Source organism: Aotus nancymaae, unplaced genomic scaffold (assembly GCF_030222135.1).
Source record: "Aotus nancymaae isolate 86718 unplaced genomic scaffold, 86718_ANA_hifiasm-v0.15.2.pri h1tg000021l, whole genome shotgun sequence".
Classification (NCBI taxonomy): Eukaryota; Metazoa; Chordata; class Mammalia; order Primates; family Aotidae; genus Aotus; species Aotus nancymaae.
Genome location: NW_026988433.1, coordinates 19,986,920 through 20,003,475, shown reverse-complemented (window position 1 = coordinate 20,003,475; position 16,556 = coordinate 19,986,920). Strand labels below are relative to the sequence as shown.

Here is a 16,556-nt window from a genome sequence, read left to right as displayed (position 1 = left end):
AACCCAGCCCCAGCATGAGCTCCACAGGCCAGACCCTGAGTGAGTGAGCCTGGCCAGGCTGCGAACCTCGCAGAGCTGCTGTCCCCGCCTACACGCAGGGAAAGTCAATCCTGGTCCGTGGGTCGATCTGAGAGTACGCCTGTGCTGACATGGTGCTCTGGGAGATGAGCAAAAATACAGCACGGCCCTGCTTGTGAGCATGGTCCAAACTCTTCAGTGTCCCCGCTGTGAGAACTCCTCCAAAGACGCAAAGATTTACACACAAGGAGGTTTAGTGCAGCCCGGACTAGGACAGCCCCAAGTTGGACACTAAAGGCTCCAGGATCGAGGGCTGGTTAAGTGAATTAGCTGATGGCCACGTGGTGGTGGGAACGAAGCAACTCAGGAAAAGAGTGGCCAAACACACTACAGCCTACAGGGCCAGGCCGGTGGCTCATGCCTGGAACCACAGCGTTTGAGGGGCCGAGAGGGGAGGATCACTTGAGGCCAGCAGTTTGAGACCAGCCTATCTACAAAAAATGAAAATTAGCCAAGTGTGGTGGTGTGTGCTGTAGCCCTAAGAACTTGGGAGGCTGAGCTGGGAGGATTGCTTGAATCTAGGAGTTCAAGCTTACAATGAACTATGATCATGCCGCTGCACTAGAGCCCAAGCAACAGAGTGAGATCCTGGCCCCCTGCTTGTCTGTGTAAATAAAGATTTATTGGAACACAGCCACACTCATTTGTTTATATGTTATCTATGTAAATGAACAGGCAGCATTCACACTACACCAGCAGAGAGGAACAGTTATGACAGAGACAGTATGGTCCACAAAGCCTAACATTTCATGTCTAGCCCCTTACAGAAAAGAAGTGCCAATCCATCACAGACTGACATTTTACAGTCAACAAAAAACATTCATGATGTATGGTGATGTAAAAAGACAAAACAAAAAGCAAGTTATAAAAAGAGCACCCAATGATGGTAATTTTGCATAAAGTAAAGAAGTCCCTACATATCATTACATTTTGGTTTCTCTCTGTATCTTGGGAAAACAAGGTGTTACAACATTTGAGGATTTCATCTGAGATTGTCTGACCGGTGCTGTTGGTCTTGTGATGCACAAGCAATTCCCTTTGGGGGGCCCTGGGGACCTCTCTAGGGACACACAGAACCAGCCCTCCACACAGCAATGAACACCAGAGAACAGCAGAGAGCAACAAGGGGGAAGTGCACCTGCCACATGACACTCATGAATTAAAAGAAGGCAAAGAAAAAAGGACAGTTTCCAGGTGCTGCGGGAGGGGCATAAGGAGATTTTGTCTGATGGGTAGAGCTTGAGTTTAGCAAGATGAAAAAGTTCTGGGGCTGGGCGCAGTGGCTCACGCCTGTAATCCCAGCACTTTAGGAGGCTGAGGCGGGTGGATCAGTCGAGGTTAGGAGTTCAAGACCAGACGGGCCAACCTGGCAAAACGCCATCTCTACTAAAAACACAAAAAATTTGCCGGACGTGGTGGCAAGCACCTGTAATCCCAACCACTCGGGAGGCTGAAGCAAGAGAATAGCTGGAACCCAGGAGGCGAAGGCTGTAGTGAGCCGAGATCACGCCACTGTGCTCCAGCCTTGGAGACAGAGCAAGACTCTATCACACACACACAAAAGTTCTGAGGACAGATGTGATGACGGTCGTACGTGAGTGGACTCAATGCCACTGCACTGCACACTGGGAAATGGCACGATGGTGAACCGCATGCTACGTCTATTTACCACAACTTAGAAAGTGCACTCAATGCCCCTAACCCAGGGAACGTCACAGCTCAGCCAGTCTGCCTTGAGCATGCTCCAAATCCTTCCATTAGCCTACCCTTGGGCAAAGTCAACCCACACACTGCCGATTTTGAAATAAAGTGTTGAATATCCCATGTGACTTATTGAATACTGTACTGGAAGAAAAAATAGAATGGTTGCCTGCGTGCCACTTTAAGTCAACAAAACCTAGAAGCTGAGTAATTGGATTTTCTTGTTTTTTTTGAGACAAGGTCTTGCTCCGTCACCCAGGCTGGAGTGCAATCGTGCAACTGGGAGTTTGAGACCAGCTTGAGCAATACAGCAAAACTCTGGCTCTAAAAAAAGCTCACAGCGGCCTGGCATGGTGGCGCATGCCTGTAATCCCAGCACTTTGGGAGGCTGAGGCGGGTGGATCATGAGGTCAGGAGATCTAGACCAGCCTGGCCAATATGGTGAAACCCCATCTCTACTAAAAATACAAAAATTAGTTGGGCATGGTGGCAGGCGCCTGTAATCCTAGCTCAGGAGGTGGAAGCAGGAGAATTGATTGAACCTGGGAGGCAGAGGTTGCAGTGAGCCGAGACTGCGCCACTGCACTCCAGCCTGGGCAACAGAGTAAGCGTGTCTCAAAACAAAAAAGCTCACAGCTACCCCACACGCAGTGGCAGGGGTTTTGCGTCTGCCGGGAACTGGCACCCCTGCCTGCCACAGTCAGCCCCGGGCTGCTTACCCACGCGGTGCAGGAAGAGCTTGCCCTTGGCGGGGAAGCTGTAGTTGATGACATTGTCCAGCAGTGGGATGTCCAGGCCACGGGCGGCCAGGTCAGTCACGATGAGGGCAGAGCACTTGCCAAGTGTGAATTTGGCGAGGTTGATCTTGCGGGCTGTCGGGTCTAGGGCACTGTAGATGTGGGCGCAGCTCACCCGCTGGGTCATCAGCAGCTGCTCAGAGGAAAGATGGTAGCAAAGTGAGAAGGAGACTTGGAGGAGAGAGGAAAGGAAGCCAGGCCACAGCGGCGGACGGAGTTCCGGAGTCTAGCACCCTTGGTTTGAATGCCAGCTTGCTGGGTGACCCCAGTTTGGGGAGGAATAGAGCTTCCAACACCTCCCACCTCTCTAAAGGGTCATCTGAAGATCAGAGATGATGTGTGCAGAGGGCCCTCTTAGGCTGCAGATGCACCCCAGTGCACAAACCTCATCCTGATTTGGCTACAACCAAGCTGTGTGACCTTGGGCAAATTACCAAACCTTTCTGTGCCTCGTTTTCCTCAGCTGTACGAATAACTGCCCCTTCTTTGTAGGCTTATGATGAGGATTACATGAGTTTGTATACACAGTGCTGAGACAGTCTCAACACGGGACGCTCATGAGGGTGCCAGCTGTTCTTTACAGATTACTATTTACACTGGGCGCAGTGGCTCACACCTATAATCCCAGCATTTCAGGAGACCAAGACTGGAAAATTGCTTGAGCCCAGGAGCTCAAGACTAGCCTGGGCAACAAAGCAAACACCATCTCTACAAAAAAATATAAATAAATAAAAACTGAGCCGGCCTGGTCAGTATGGCTCGTGCCTGTAGTCCGAGGTATAGGAGGCAGAGGTTGCAGTAAGCCGTGATCACGACACTGTACTCCAGTCTGGCCAAAGGAGCAAGACTGTCTCAAAAAAAAAAAAAAAAAAAACCATTAAAAATTACTATTTTGGTCTTATTCACTGGTGACCGCGGCAGCTGCACGAGGAAGTGCTGTGAAATGTGTGTAGAGTAAGTGAAACCCAGCGAACCATGTCCTCAGATAACAGACCCAGCTGTAGCTGGCAGGGAGGCAGGCACCAACGGAAAGGGGCCCCGCTGCCTTCGGGGGCACACCGACTCCCCAGGCTTTGACCCTGGTGAGGGTCACACAGGCATAACACACATGAAAAAGCTCTTTGAGCCACTCACACAAGCTAACAGCCCTTCACACAGCTTGCTACATGCAGGTCGTGCCTCAACCTCAAGAAGTCAAACACAGTGAACACTGAAAATCTACAGGAAAACGACAGGATGGCAGGGACAGGCTTCCAAATACCCAGATGTAAGGGGAAATAACAGAGGAAAGTCAAGACCAGCTATGAGCTGCTAACAGTTGTACCTAGATAACAAATACCCGGGAGTTCATCATATTATTTTCTGATCTTAGTATGTGTCTGGAATTTTCTCATAATAAAAGTTTAAGCCAGGTGCTGTAGCTCATGTCTGTAATCCCCTTGGCCTTTGGGAGGCAAAGGCAGGCAGATCACTTGAGGTCAGGAGTTCAAGACTCGCCTAGTCAACACAGCGAAACCCCATCTGCACGAGAAATGCAAAAACCAGCCAGGTGTGGTGTTGCCTGAAGTCTCAGCTATTTGAGAGGCTGAATAACAAGAATCGTTTGAACCTGGAAGGTGGAGGTTGCAGTGAGTCGAGATCACACCACTGCACTCCAGCCTGGGTGACAGAGTGAGACACTGTTTCCAAAAAAGATAAATATCGGCCGGGCGCGGTGGCTCACACCTATAATCCTAGCACTTTGGGAGGCCGAGGTGGATGGATCACCTGAGGTCAGGAGTTCAAGACCAGCCTGGCCATCATGGTGAAACCCCTTCTTATAAAGAAAAAAAAAAAAGATAAATAAAATTTTTTCATAATAAAAGTATAGACTGAGCGCAATAGCTCACACCTGTAATCCCGGCACTTTGGGAGGCCAAGGTGGGAGGATCACATGAGCCCAGGAGTTCAAGATCAGCTTGGGCAACCGAGCGAGCACCTGTCTTTACAAAAAAAATAAAAATAAATAACAAATTAGCTGGGCGTAGTGACGAGTGCCACTGGTCCCAAGTACTCAGGAGGCTGAGGCGAGAGGACTGCTTAAGCCCAGAAGCTTTCAAGGCTGCACTGAGCTGCAATCGCGCCACTGCACTCCAGCCTGGGTGACAGAGCAAGACTTCGTCTCAAAAAAAAAAAGAAAAAAAAAGACCATCTTGAGCCCAGGCCAAGGCCCCTGGTCTGCTCTCGTGCTGCCCTCTAGTGACCGCACTCGGAATTGCAGCTCCAAACTCCGGCTGAAGGTGGCGTGGTGGCGTGGTGGCGGGGCTGGGGGATGAGGGGGGGGTCTTTCCTGACCAGGCACCCTCAGGGAGGGCCCTGCTCACCTCGGTGAGGTACTCGGCATGGTGCTTCGTAGCCACAAACACCACGGTCTGGTCCTGAGGCCGCACCACGTTGCGCAGCAGGTGGAGCAGCACAGCAGCCTTGGTGTCCTCCCGCACGAGGAAGAACGAGGTCTGCGGGGAGAGGGATTGCGGGTTGGCTCGTGGGGTCCTGGCTGAGGGCTTGCAGGGCCCCCCTCCCCGACACACCTGTCCTGGACGGGCACATGCACAGCCTCACCTTGAGCTGCTCGTTGAGCTTAGCGTCCACGTCAAGCCGGATGAGCACGGGCTCCGTGAGGCCTAGAGGAGACGTGGGGCAGAGTCGGGGAGTCGCTGACAGACTGGACCCCCAGGCCCTAGGCAGACCCCCAGCTCCCATCTCCACCCCCAGCTCACCCACCTGCCCGGGCAAATTCCACCAGCAGTTTGGGCAGCGTAGCGGAGAACAGCACCGTCTGGTGGCCCCCAGGGAGGCGGGCGATGATCTCCTGCAGCTGCTCTGCGAAGCCCATTTCAAAAAGCCTGGAAAAGCAGAGGGCAGGACAGGGTCGGAGGGAGCCTCCACGCCCTGGAGTTCCAACCTCAGCATCCTTGTCCCCACAACGTCTGCGGTGTCCCACGGCTTGCCTCACTCTACTTTATCTCAGCCCACTCACACTTTACTGCGTGACCTCATCCTAAGCAACAATAACCTTGAAATCTGGAACGTGTCTCGGTATGTTCCTACAGACTCATGCTGAAATAAACGACAGCAGCCTAGGCCGGCTCCAGGCACTCACACCTGTAATACAGCACTTTGAGAGGCTGAGGCAGGAGGAGTTTGAGACCAGCCTGGGTGAGACCCCATCTCTACAAAAAATAAAAATTAGTTGGGCATGGTGGCACATACCTATATTCCCAGCTACTCAAGAGGCTGAGGTGGGAGGATCCCTTGAGTCTGGGAGGCCGAGGCTGCAGTGAGCCATCATCACACCACTGTGCTTCAGACTGGGCGACAGAGCAAGACCCTGTCTCCATCAGTCAATCAATGGTAGCAGCTCCTCCCCCTTCCCTCTCCTCCCACTCCCCAACTCTGCCAGGGACGGTTCTAAGTACTATACAAGCATCAAGTCTTCTGGTCCTCACAGCACCCCTGAGAGGTACGTGCTACTTTATCCCTGCTTTGCAGCTGAGGCAGGCAAGGCCCAAAGATGCCAGTGATTTGCCCAAATTCACAGAGCTGGAGTGGCAGAGATAGGACTTGATCCTCCTCCTGTCTGGCTCCTGAGTCCATGCTCTCGACTTTGTGCTTTTAAAAAAATCCCTTTGCCATCCTATGTTAGTTGTTCTATTATTCATTTCAATTCTCCCAAAATGCAAAATTATAAATATTGGTTACAGAGCCCCAGGGAAGAACACCAGCACCACTTATGAGGAGGTCTGCAGCCCACATCTGGGGAGACAGTGCCTCAGTCTCAGCCGCACAGGTCTCTCCCAGCAGAGCCTTCCCCTAGCTGATCTCCCTGCTTCTGCTTCACCAGTCCAGACACCAGTGCTCAGGGCTGGACCTGCAGTCTTACCGGTCGGCTTCATCGAACACCACGTATTCCACACTATGCAGCTTCAGGTTCATTTCCACAGCCACGTGCACCAACCGTCCGGGAGTGGCAATGATTCTGGAAGAGGATGCACAGACCAGGTGATCCCAGGTCCAGGGCCATCACCATAGCTCTCTTACACCCCCACCACTGGGAAGGGACCTCAAGGCATCATTCCCAATCCACAAACTCACATGTCGGGATTTTCGTGCAGGGCTGCAAACTGGTCTTCCATCCTAGGGAGGAGAGAAGGGGTTAGCTTGATAGAACAGATTGCTCTGGTTTCCCTTCCCATAACCAAACGTCCAGGAGAGGCTGCATACCCCAACCTCAAGATCACAGGCCCAAGGCTTGGAACTGAGGAAAGGCCAGTGCTGAGGTATGAAGCAAAGGCACTGCTCTGACAAGAGATACAAGTTAAAATATACCAAAGAATGGTTACTACAGAGTTCCCCTGAAGACATGGGCTCAACTACAGACCTCAACTCACTTCTTCTGTTGCTCCAGATAGCAACAAAGCTGCCTTTGGCCCACAGTGCCCCCTAGCAACTAACCCTGGAACTACCAGCTCCAACTAGAACCCAGGTTCCCTAGATCTTTATCAGCTCCTGTCCTTAAACCCTTCCGGCACACATCCCCAATTTTAGTCCTCCTCTGAAGCACCCTTGGGATACCTGTAGGAGCCAGAGTAGTCCTGGGCCAGGACTAGCCCAGGGAGGCCTGACAATCATTAATTTTAGAAAGAATAAATGACAATGGAAACAAAAGCACTGAAAAGCAAACTCTCTGAGCATCAAGAGTGTTAATAGTGGCATCCTTAAACTTTCTCCCTTAAAGGTGCTGCCCTTTAAGGGAGAAACTGTCGGGTAAAGCATGGAATCCGGCAGGAGACTGGATTCTGATCCCAACTCTACTATGAAATCATTGTCTGACTCTAACCTGTCACTTCCTCATTTTGCTCATCTGTAAAACAGATGTGGCACCTACTACCTCAGAAGGGAGGTACCTGCACATCAGGCGATAAAACATCTTGAGAATCTCAGCTATTGCAAACATCCCTCGATTCCTGTGCTTTCTGATTTCAAACAGCCCACAGCCAAGCATGGTGGCTCATGCCTGTAATCTCAATACTTTGGGAGGCCAAAGCGGCAGATGGCTTGAGCCCAGGAGTTTTGAGACCAGCCTGGGAAACATGGCGAGACCTCATTTCTACGAAAAATACAAAAATTAGCTGGGTGTGGTGGCTCACACCTGTAGTGCCAGCTACTGGGGAAGCTGACGTGGTAGGATCACTTGAGCCCAGGAGGTTGAGGTTGCAGTGAGCTGTGATCACACTACTGCACTCCAGCCGGGGTGACTGAGTGAGACCCTTTCTCAAAACAAATATTAATGTAGATACACCTGTCTATCCTGTGAGCTGACAGCTCTATTTCAGGAGCCTCAGAACTTCTGAGTGGCAGTGCTTCTGTGGACGATGTATTTTAATATTTTATTGCATCATTTCCTTTGTCTTTTTTCTTAAGCCTGTCAAATTTAGCAGTGAGGGGATCGTATACTGACTTCAGTGATACTAATGTTGGTAAGTTCTGATAACCTGCTGCTCCTGGACCAGCCTTGTTGGGTTTTGGTTTTGGTTTTTTTTGTTTGTTTTTGACACAGAGTCTTACTCTGTCACCCAGGTTGGAGTGCAGTGGTGCCATCTCAGCTCAATGCAACCTCCACCTCCCGGGTTCAAGTTGATTCTCCTGCCTCAGCCTCCAGAGTAGCTGGGACTACAGGCATGCACCACCATGCCCGGCTAATTTTTCTATTTTTAGTAGAAACAGAGTTCCACTATGTTGGCCAGGCTGGTCTTGAAGTCCTGAGCTCAGGAGCTCTGTCCGCCTCAGCCTCCCAGAGTGCTGGGATTGCAGGTGTGAGCCACTGCGCCCAGTCTTGTTGGGTTTTTTGCTGCTATTATTAATAAGCAGCAAAGCTTAAATCAAACTAACGTCCTGGAGACACAGGGATGCGCCTGCATGGTGGTGATCCTGGCATGGGGTGCTATCATTAATAAGCAACAAAGTTTAAATCAAACTAACATCCTGGAGACACAGGAACACAGAAGCTGCTATCATTAATAAGCAACAAAGCTTAAATCAAACTAACGTCCTGGAGACACAGGGATGCGCCTGTGTGGTGGTGACCCTGGCATGGGGTGCAGGGACCTTACCTGTCTCCACCCAGGATCAGGGCAGTCTTGAGGCCAGTGAACTTCCCCAGCTGAGAAGAGAAAGTGATTGAGAGAGGGCAGGGTGAGACGACAGCCTGCTCATGGCTGAAGTGGGCCACTCGTTCCCGGTCCCAAGTCAGCCCCAGCCTCCCCCTTCTCCCCCAGCTCGGACACACCTCCTTGGTGAACTTCAGGGTCTGCAGGGCCAGTTCTCGGGTGGGCGAGAGGATGAGGGCACGGGCCCCAGTCTGGGCACTGTGGGTCTTGAGCCGCTCGAACATGGGGAGGAGGAAGCAGGCAGTCTTGCCGCTGCCAGTGCGGGCCATGGCCACCACGTCCTTGCCATCCAAGATCACCGGGATGGTCTGAGGAGCCACAAGTGGGGACGGCTGGGTCAGCACCTCCCCAAACACCACGTGACCCAGAGCTTCAAGGCCCTGAGCAGTGGGTGTGCTATGGATCTCAGCGAATGGGCAGGCACCTGTCACCCAGCCAAGCCTATTCTTGCCTATTCTTTCAAAAGCTTGTTTGCATGCCTCCAAGGATGAGCAGCTCACTACCCCAACTCTTTCCAATGCTGGAACACCCTTCTTCAGGGGGAGCCAGACTCTACCTCCCCGTCTAGCCTTCCTCCTCAGGACTCCAGAGGGGTGGTGGGGAGGGACAAAAGGGTGGGAGCATGGATGGGGGCTCGCTTTGTTGCCCAGGCTGGACTTGAACTCCTGGCCTCAAGTGATCCCACCTCTGCCTCCCCAAATGCTAAGATTACAGGCGTGAGCCACTGCACCCAGCACTCATCTTGATATTTAAATCCTTGCTCCAGCTGCTACCGATTTTACATTTTTTTTTTTTTTTTTTTTGAGACAGAGTTTTGCTCTTGTTACCCAGGCTGGAGTGCAATGGCGCGATCTCGGCTCACTGCAACCTCCGCCTCCTGGGTTCAGGCAATTCTCCTGCCTCAGCCTCTTGAGTAGCTGGGACTACAGGCATGCGCCACCATGCCCAGCTAATTTTTTGTATTTTTAAGTAGAAACGGGGTTTCACCATGTTGACCAGGATGGTCTCGATCTCTTGACCTCGTGATCCACCCACCTCGGCCTCCCCAAGTGCTGGGATTACAGGCTTGAGCCACCGCGCCCGGTCCTGCTGCTACTGATTTTAAAGAGAATGTGTGGCTGGGAGCTGCCTGAGCTGTGGCACAGCTGTGGGCAGCCTCCGGGAGGCTCAATTGGCAGAGAGGCCCAGGGTGGAGTCTCTGCTCGGCCCAACCTTCTCCACCTAGGAAGTAGGCACGCTAGCTGGGGCTTTAGCAGAGTAAAGGGGGCAAGAGATGTAACAGCTAGGACAAGGGGTTGCTGTCAAGAGTCCAGACAGGAGGGTCATGGCACTCCTCCCTGGCCCCCACCCATCCACCGCCCCACCCCTCACCTTCCTCTGGATGGGCGTCGGCACTTTGTACCCCTTCTTCATGATGCCTTTGAATACCGGGTAGCTCAGGCCTGGGAGAGATACGGAACAGTCAGGGGGCCGAAGGAGCCCCCGCAGCACCGACCCCAGAGAACTTTACAGGACAAATGACAGCTTCATCAACAATAAACAGCAAGAAAAAAAAGCAATAAAGCAGAAACCAAAAGGTGAAATGAGACTCAGGAGACAGATCTGACTGGGGTGATAGAACCTTATTTGATTTTCTGATGTGAACCCACTCTTGAGGTCATGACAGCAGGGACCGCTGAATGACACTGAGAAGCTGCGCCTTCACTGTAGGCGTGGTAAGGTCCTCCGCCTCTCGGGGGTATGTGCGGACACAGGGAGAGGATATCCGGAACGAACTTCGGAATCACCCCAGGTGGTGGGGAGGGACAAAAGGGTGGGGCCGTGGATGGGGGCTCGCTTTGTTGCCCAGGCTGGACTTGAACTCCTGGCCTCAAGTGATCCCGCCTCTGCCTCTCCAAACGCTAAGATTACAGGCGTGAGCCACTGCACCCAGCACTCATTTTGATACTTAAATCCTTGCTCCAGCTGCTACTGATTTGTAAAGAGTGAGAGTCAAGCTTTATTTCTGGCCAGCCAGGTGTCCCCACAACACCCAGCCATCCCATCCTTTCCCTCCTTCTGAAATGTCCCTCTGCCATGCAGTAAGTCCCCAACTGTCTCTGCCTGTTCTTGTACTCGCATCGCCTTTCCCAAGGCCTGTTCTAACTGCCCTCTCCTGTGTCAGGGTTGCTGCCCCGATGGAAAGCCCTGAATGACCGGGAAACTAGATCTGCTACCTTGGTCTACCCAACCACAGTGCTGGGCCAGCGTGGACATCAGCGGCGGAGTGCAGAGGCTGTGATGACCCCCAGCGGCCGCTCCCACAAAGTCCTGACGCCAAACTGGCACCCACCCATGGACTGGAAGCCTCCAGACTTCTTCTTCTTCTTGTTCTGGGCACGCACCATCTCCCGGGTGTCCGGCTCCACATCCGAGGTGCATTCCAAGCTGGGGAAGGTGGGCAGGGGTCTGCCAGGTCCCAGCTGGGAGGGAAGAACAGAACAGAGGGGCAGTATCACTGCAGGCACAGTGGGACCACAGGGGGCTGGGAGGGGGCTGTGCCGTTGGCCTCTCTCCCCCATTCAAGCCAATGGTGATTCCGCCAGCACGTCACTTCTTTGCTAACAGCTCCTTTGGCTGGGCCAAAACGGGACGGAAGTTCAGAGTGGGCTCTGCAGAGACTGTCTCAGTTTCAATCCCAACTCTGTCACTTAACAGTTGTGAGACCTGATGTGGGGATCGCTCCCATGTGAAGCCCCTCGGAATTGGGCCTCACCATATGGTGAGCTTGAGCCCGGACATAGTTTCCCATTGGAGGCAGTCGAGATCGGGGAAAGTTAAACTGAGATCGAAGGGTATCTAAAAGCAACTTTGCTAGACGATAAGGTGATACCTAAGTGGTCTGAGAAGGCATTGTGTTTATTTTCTGTTTCTGCATTTTATGACTTTGTCTGCCCATTTGCTGGGTCCTGTGCTTGTTCTTGTGACTGCTGTTTGCATAGATAACAGGATTACTGCCTCTCTGGTGCCTTGCATAGATAGTTAACTTTTTAACTTTAGCTTTCACTGCTGTTTGCATAGTTAACAGGCTTACTGCCTCTCTGGTGCCTTGCATAGATGGTTAACTTTTTGACTTTAGCTTTCCCCAACCTGATAATGAGACCCACCTGGATGACTTGATTGTATCTGATTATGTACTTGATTTTACTATTGTGTTATCTGCTGCCTAAGCTTGTATCCCAGGACTTTCTGTTACCTTTAATGTATGAGATATTGGTGTCTGTTCCTGCAAACGAAGTAGGACAAAGATATATATACTAACTGTGTGCAAAATAAATTTGTCATTTGAGCAAACGGCTCACTTGACCCTCCGGACCTCGCTCTCTCTCTCTCTCTTCTTCCCGCGCACTCCCCTATTCAGGTTGGAACCCTCTTGCTGGCCAAGAGTCCCCGGCAGACGTGCCGGCCAACCGGGAGCCCAGAACCTGAGGCAAGGGAGTTAATCTCCCTGAGCCTGTGCTTCCACACCTGGAAAATGGGAATGACAAGCAGAGGTCCCCCACGGTGCTGTGATGATCATATGGGTGAGTGTCATGCTTAGAAAGGTGCCCAGCACACCACAATACACAGGTGGTGGTATTATCACTATCATCACCACCATCAAAGCCCTCAAAATTAAATACCTCGCCAGGTGCAGTGGCTCAACCCTCTAATCCCTACACTTTGGGAGGCTGAAATGGGCAGATCACTGAGGTCAAGAATTTGAGACCAGCCTGGCCAACATGGTGAAACCTCGTCTCTACTAAAGTGCAAAAATTAGACAGCCATGGTGGTGCGTGCCTGTAATCCCAGCTACTCAGGAGGCTCAGGTGTGAGGATCGCTTGAACTGGTGAGGTGTAGTTTACAATGAGATAATGCCACTGCATTCCAACCTGGGCAACAGAGCAAGACTCTGTCTCAAAAACAAAACAAAACAAAAATTAAATAACAAAATAAAAATTAGCCAGGTATGGTGACACCCACCTGTAGTCCCAGATAATAAGGAGGCTGATGCAGGAGGATCACTTGAGCCCAGAAGATTGAGGCTGTTGTTCTGAGCCATAAACTCGCCACTGCACTTCAGCCTAGGTAACAGAGACCTTGTCTCAAAAAAAAAAAAAAAGAAATACACACATATTTACATATTTTTTTTTTTTAGAGACAGGGTCTCACTCTGTCACCCAGGCTGGAGCACAGTGGTGCAGTCATAGCCTACTGCAGCTCTGAACCTTGAACTCCTAGGCTCAAGTGTCTCCCACCTTAGCCTTCCAAGTAGCTGGGACTACAGGCATGTATTACCACACCTGGCTAATTATTTTCTTTTTATTTTTTTGTAGATATGAGGTCTTTACTATGTTCCCCAGGCTAGTCTTAAATTCCTTGCCTCAAGCAATCCTCCCTTTTTGGCCTCCCAAAGTGTTGGGATTACAGGCATGAACCACCACACCCAGCCCCTAAATACTTTAAAGAGCCAATCGAAATGCCTGTGTGTGAAGTGCTAGACTTTTCGAAGCTATCCTGCCCCCTACCGGCTGCCAACCAATCTCCTTCCTGATCTCTAGTCTGTCTCGTGCCTGGCCTCGTTTCTGCTTACCCAGGACCCACTTGTCCTGGCACAGCTAAATCCAATCCAGACACCTCTTCTGGGGAACCTTCTTGGACTACAGGGCTGTCTCCTTTCTCTCAAAAATAGCACTTATGGCCAGGTATGGTAGCTCACGCCTGTAATCCCAGCATGGGGAGGCTGAGGTGGGTGGATCATCTGAGCCCAGGAGTTCTGAGACTAGCCTGGGCAAAATGGTGAAACCCCATCTTTACAAAAAAAAAAAAAAAAGCATTTATGGAGCAGCAGTTCATAAGAATGGCTGAAACTTACAAGGCAGCTACTATAAGCCAGGTGCTGCTCTGAGAATTTATACAAATTAACCCACTTAATCCTCACAACAACCTGAAGTGAGTATTTTTGTTCTGTCCATTTTACAGAGAAGGAAACTGAGGCACAGAGATAAAGCGACGTGCCCAAGGTCACACAGCCAGGAGGTAGTCGGTGAGGGATGCAAACCCTGGATTCAGAGACTATGTTCTTTTCACAGTAACCCTCTAAGATCGACTACAACCTTCTAGGGCAGAGCCATGGCCTGTCTTGAACAGTCCGTGAGTTTAGAACAGTTTTTACATTTTAAAGGGTTGTAGGAAAGGAAAAAAAAAAATGAAACAAAAGAGACAGTGATCTTATATGGCCAGACAAAACCTTAAAAAAAAGATTTATCATCTGGCCCTCGATAGGTCTGCCAACTCCTGCTCTAGGTACATGAAAAGAAGGTGCCTGGGACACACAGGTGCCCCTGCAATAGCTACTGAATGTGTGAAGAGCATGTCCTTTAGTCTTTTTTTTTTTTTCTGAGACAGTCTCACTTAGTCACCCAGGCTGGAGTGCAGTGGCAGGATCTTGGCTCACTGCAGCTTCTACCTCCCAGGTTCATGCAATTCTCCTGCCTCAGCCTCACAACTATCTGTGACTATAGGCACGTGCCACCAGGCCCGGCTAATTTTTGTATTTTTAGTAGAGATGGGGTTTTACCACATGGGCCAGGCTGGTCTCGAACTCCTGATCTCAAGTGATCTGCCCACCCTAGCCTCCCAAGGTGCTGGGATTACAGGCGTGAGCCACCACACCCAGCCTCCTTTATTTATTTTTTTTTTTGGAGACAGGGTTTTACTCTGTAGCTCAAGCTGGAGTGCAGTGATGCCATCATGGCTCACCTATCTCAGGTGATCCTCCCACCTCAGCCTCCCAAGTAGCTGGGACTACAGGTACATACCACCATGCCTGGCTAGTTTTTGTAATTTTTGTAGATGCATTGTCTCACCATGTTGCCCAGGCTAGTCTCGAACTCCTGGCATCAACTGATCCTCACTCCTCAGACTCCCAAAGTGCTGGGATTACAGGCATGAGCCATGGCACCTGGCCAACAATCTTTGAACCATATATAATCATTTACTGGCCTTCTACAGATGTGGAAACAGGGACAGAGAGGCTAAGCAACCTCTCCAATATCCCACAGCCAGTGCAAGGTTGGGCCAAATTTGAACACAGGACAAAGCCCTTGGTCTAAACCACATACAGACTCCTTTTCTTTGGTACTCACCACCTCTGCCCACCTGTGCTGTTTATTACCTTAGTAGTTTCTCTACATTTGTCGAGAATGTAGAGAAACATTCCTCTCCAGGAGCTGGGACCACAGGCAGACCCATTTTCTTTCTTTCTTTTTTTTTCTTTGAGACGGAGTCTTGCTTTGTCACCCAGGCTGGAGTGCAGTGGCACTATCTCAGCTCACTGCAACCTCCACTTCCCAGCTTCAAGCGATTCTCTTGCCTCAGCCTCCCAATCAGATGGGATTACAGGCACCTGCCACCACACCAGCTAATTTTTGTATTTTTGGTAGAGACGGGGTTTCACCATGTTGGCCAGGCTGGTCTCAAACTCCCGACCTCAGGTGATCCACCCACCTCGTCCTCCCAAAGTGCTGGGATTACAGGCATAAGCCACCATGCCCAGCCTAATTTTTAAATTTTTTTGTAGAGACAGGATCTTCCTATGTTGCCCAGGCTGATCTTGAACTCCTGACCTCAAGCTATCCTCTCACCTCAGCCTGTCAAAGTGCTGAGTTCACAAGCGTGAAGCCACTATACCAGGCCTTGGTCAAATTTCTTAACCCTTTAGGCCTCAGTTTCCTCCTTCGGAAAAAATGAAGATGATAGTTGCTGGTGGTGGTACCACAACATTGGTGTGAGGATTAAATCATAAGCCTCTTACAGCTCTTAGCATTGAGCCTGGCTTATAGTAAATAATCAATAAACACAAACAGGCTCACGCCTGTTAATCCCAACACTTTGGGAGGCACAAATGGGAAGACCGCTTGAGACCAGGAGATCGAGACCAGCCTGGGAATATAGGGAGACTCCCCCCATCCCCGCCCGTCTCTACAAAAAATTTTAAAATTAGCCGGGCATGGTGGCGCGTGCCTGTGGTCCCAACTACAGGAGAGGCTGACATGGGAGGATCGCTTAAACCCAGGAGGCAGAGGCTGCAGCGAGCCGTGGCTACACAACTGCACTCTGGCATGAGCAACAGAGCAAGACTCTGTCTCAAAAACAAATTTTTAAAATTAGTTTCCCAGAAGTTTGGGGAGTCACTGTCGCAAGCCACGCGGTCTGGCCTCCCCTTAATTCAACCTCCCAAGAATGCTCCAAAGTCTCAAAGTCAGATCTTTTGCACCCGTACTTTTCATTGGGCGAAAGGAAACCAGGATCCGCCCCTGAGCAGGAGACAGCCAATGAGGGACGCGCGACCGAAAGCCCGCAGGAAGGCCCGCAGGCTCCGGCCGCGGGACCCCGAGCCTAACAAGCCTCGAGGCACGTCTTCAGGCCTGCTGTCCCAAGACCCATCCTCGGGCCGGTAGGCTCCCTCCCCACCCTCTGCGGAGCCCACTCTCCAGCTGGGGAAACTGAGGCTTCGGGGCGCTTCCCGGAGCCGGGTCTTGGGCCCCAACGTGTGTCCCCGCCCCACGCGCCTACCTTCCGGGCCCGGGTGTCATCTTCCGCCTGAATCTCAAATTCGCCGTCCTGCGAGTCGCTGCCGCGGGCCTTGGAGGCCGCGCCTCGGCGCTTCCGGAGCCCTTTCTTCTTCCTCCACTGGCCCATGGCAGCTGACGACCGAGGTCCGGCCGCGGGGCGCTTGCCCGCCGCCAT

At 51.4% G+C, this 16,556-nt stretch overlaps 1 protein-coding gene across 2 annotated transcripts in view; it reads right to left on the bottom strand.

The window, feature by feature from the left end:
- DDX54 (DEAD-box helicase 54) overlaps nucleotides 1-16,556 on the bottom strand; it is a 27,909-nt gene extending 11,353 nt beyond the window's left edge. Inside the window, exons 1-12 of one of the 2 annotated variants that reach the window (XM_064379789.1) lie at nucleotides 16,383-16,419; nucleotides 12,789-12,904; nucleotides 11,118-11,247; nucleotides 10,157-10,227; nucleotides 8,905-9,093; nucleotides 8,729-8,778; nucleotides 6,711-6,752; nucleotides 6,499-6,594; nucleotides 5,340-5,461; nucleotides 5,178-5,239; nucleotides 4,940-5,071; nucleotides 2,499-2,709 (exon numbers count right to left, since the gene is read on the bottom strand). In XM_064379789.1, coding sequence (XP_064235859.1) covers nucleotides 2,499-2,709; nucleotides 4,940-5,071; nucleotides 5,178-5,239; nucleotides 5,340-5,461; nucleotides 6,499-6,594; nucleotides 6,711-6,752; nucleotides 8,729-8,778; nucleotides 8,905-9,093; nucleotides 10,157-10,227; nucleotides 11,118-11,172 — 1,030 coding nt within the window. In that variant the 5' untranslated portion in view covers nucleotides 11,173-11,247; nucleotides 12,789-12,904; nucleotides 16,383-16,419. Of the gene's footprint in view, nucleotides 1-2,498; nucleotides 2,710-4,939; nucleotides 5,072-5,177; nucleotides 5,240-5,339; nucleotides 5,462-6,498; nucleotides 6,595-6,710; nucleotides 6,753-8,728; nucleotides 8,779-8,904; nucleotides 9,094-10,156; nucleotides 10,228-11,117; nucleotides 11,248-12,788; nucleotides 12,905-16,382 lie in introns of both variants that reach the window. The other variant, XM_064379788.1, reaches the window with a different exon arrangement.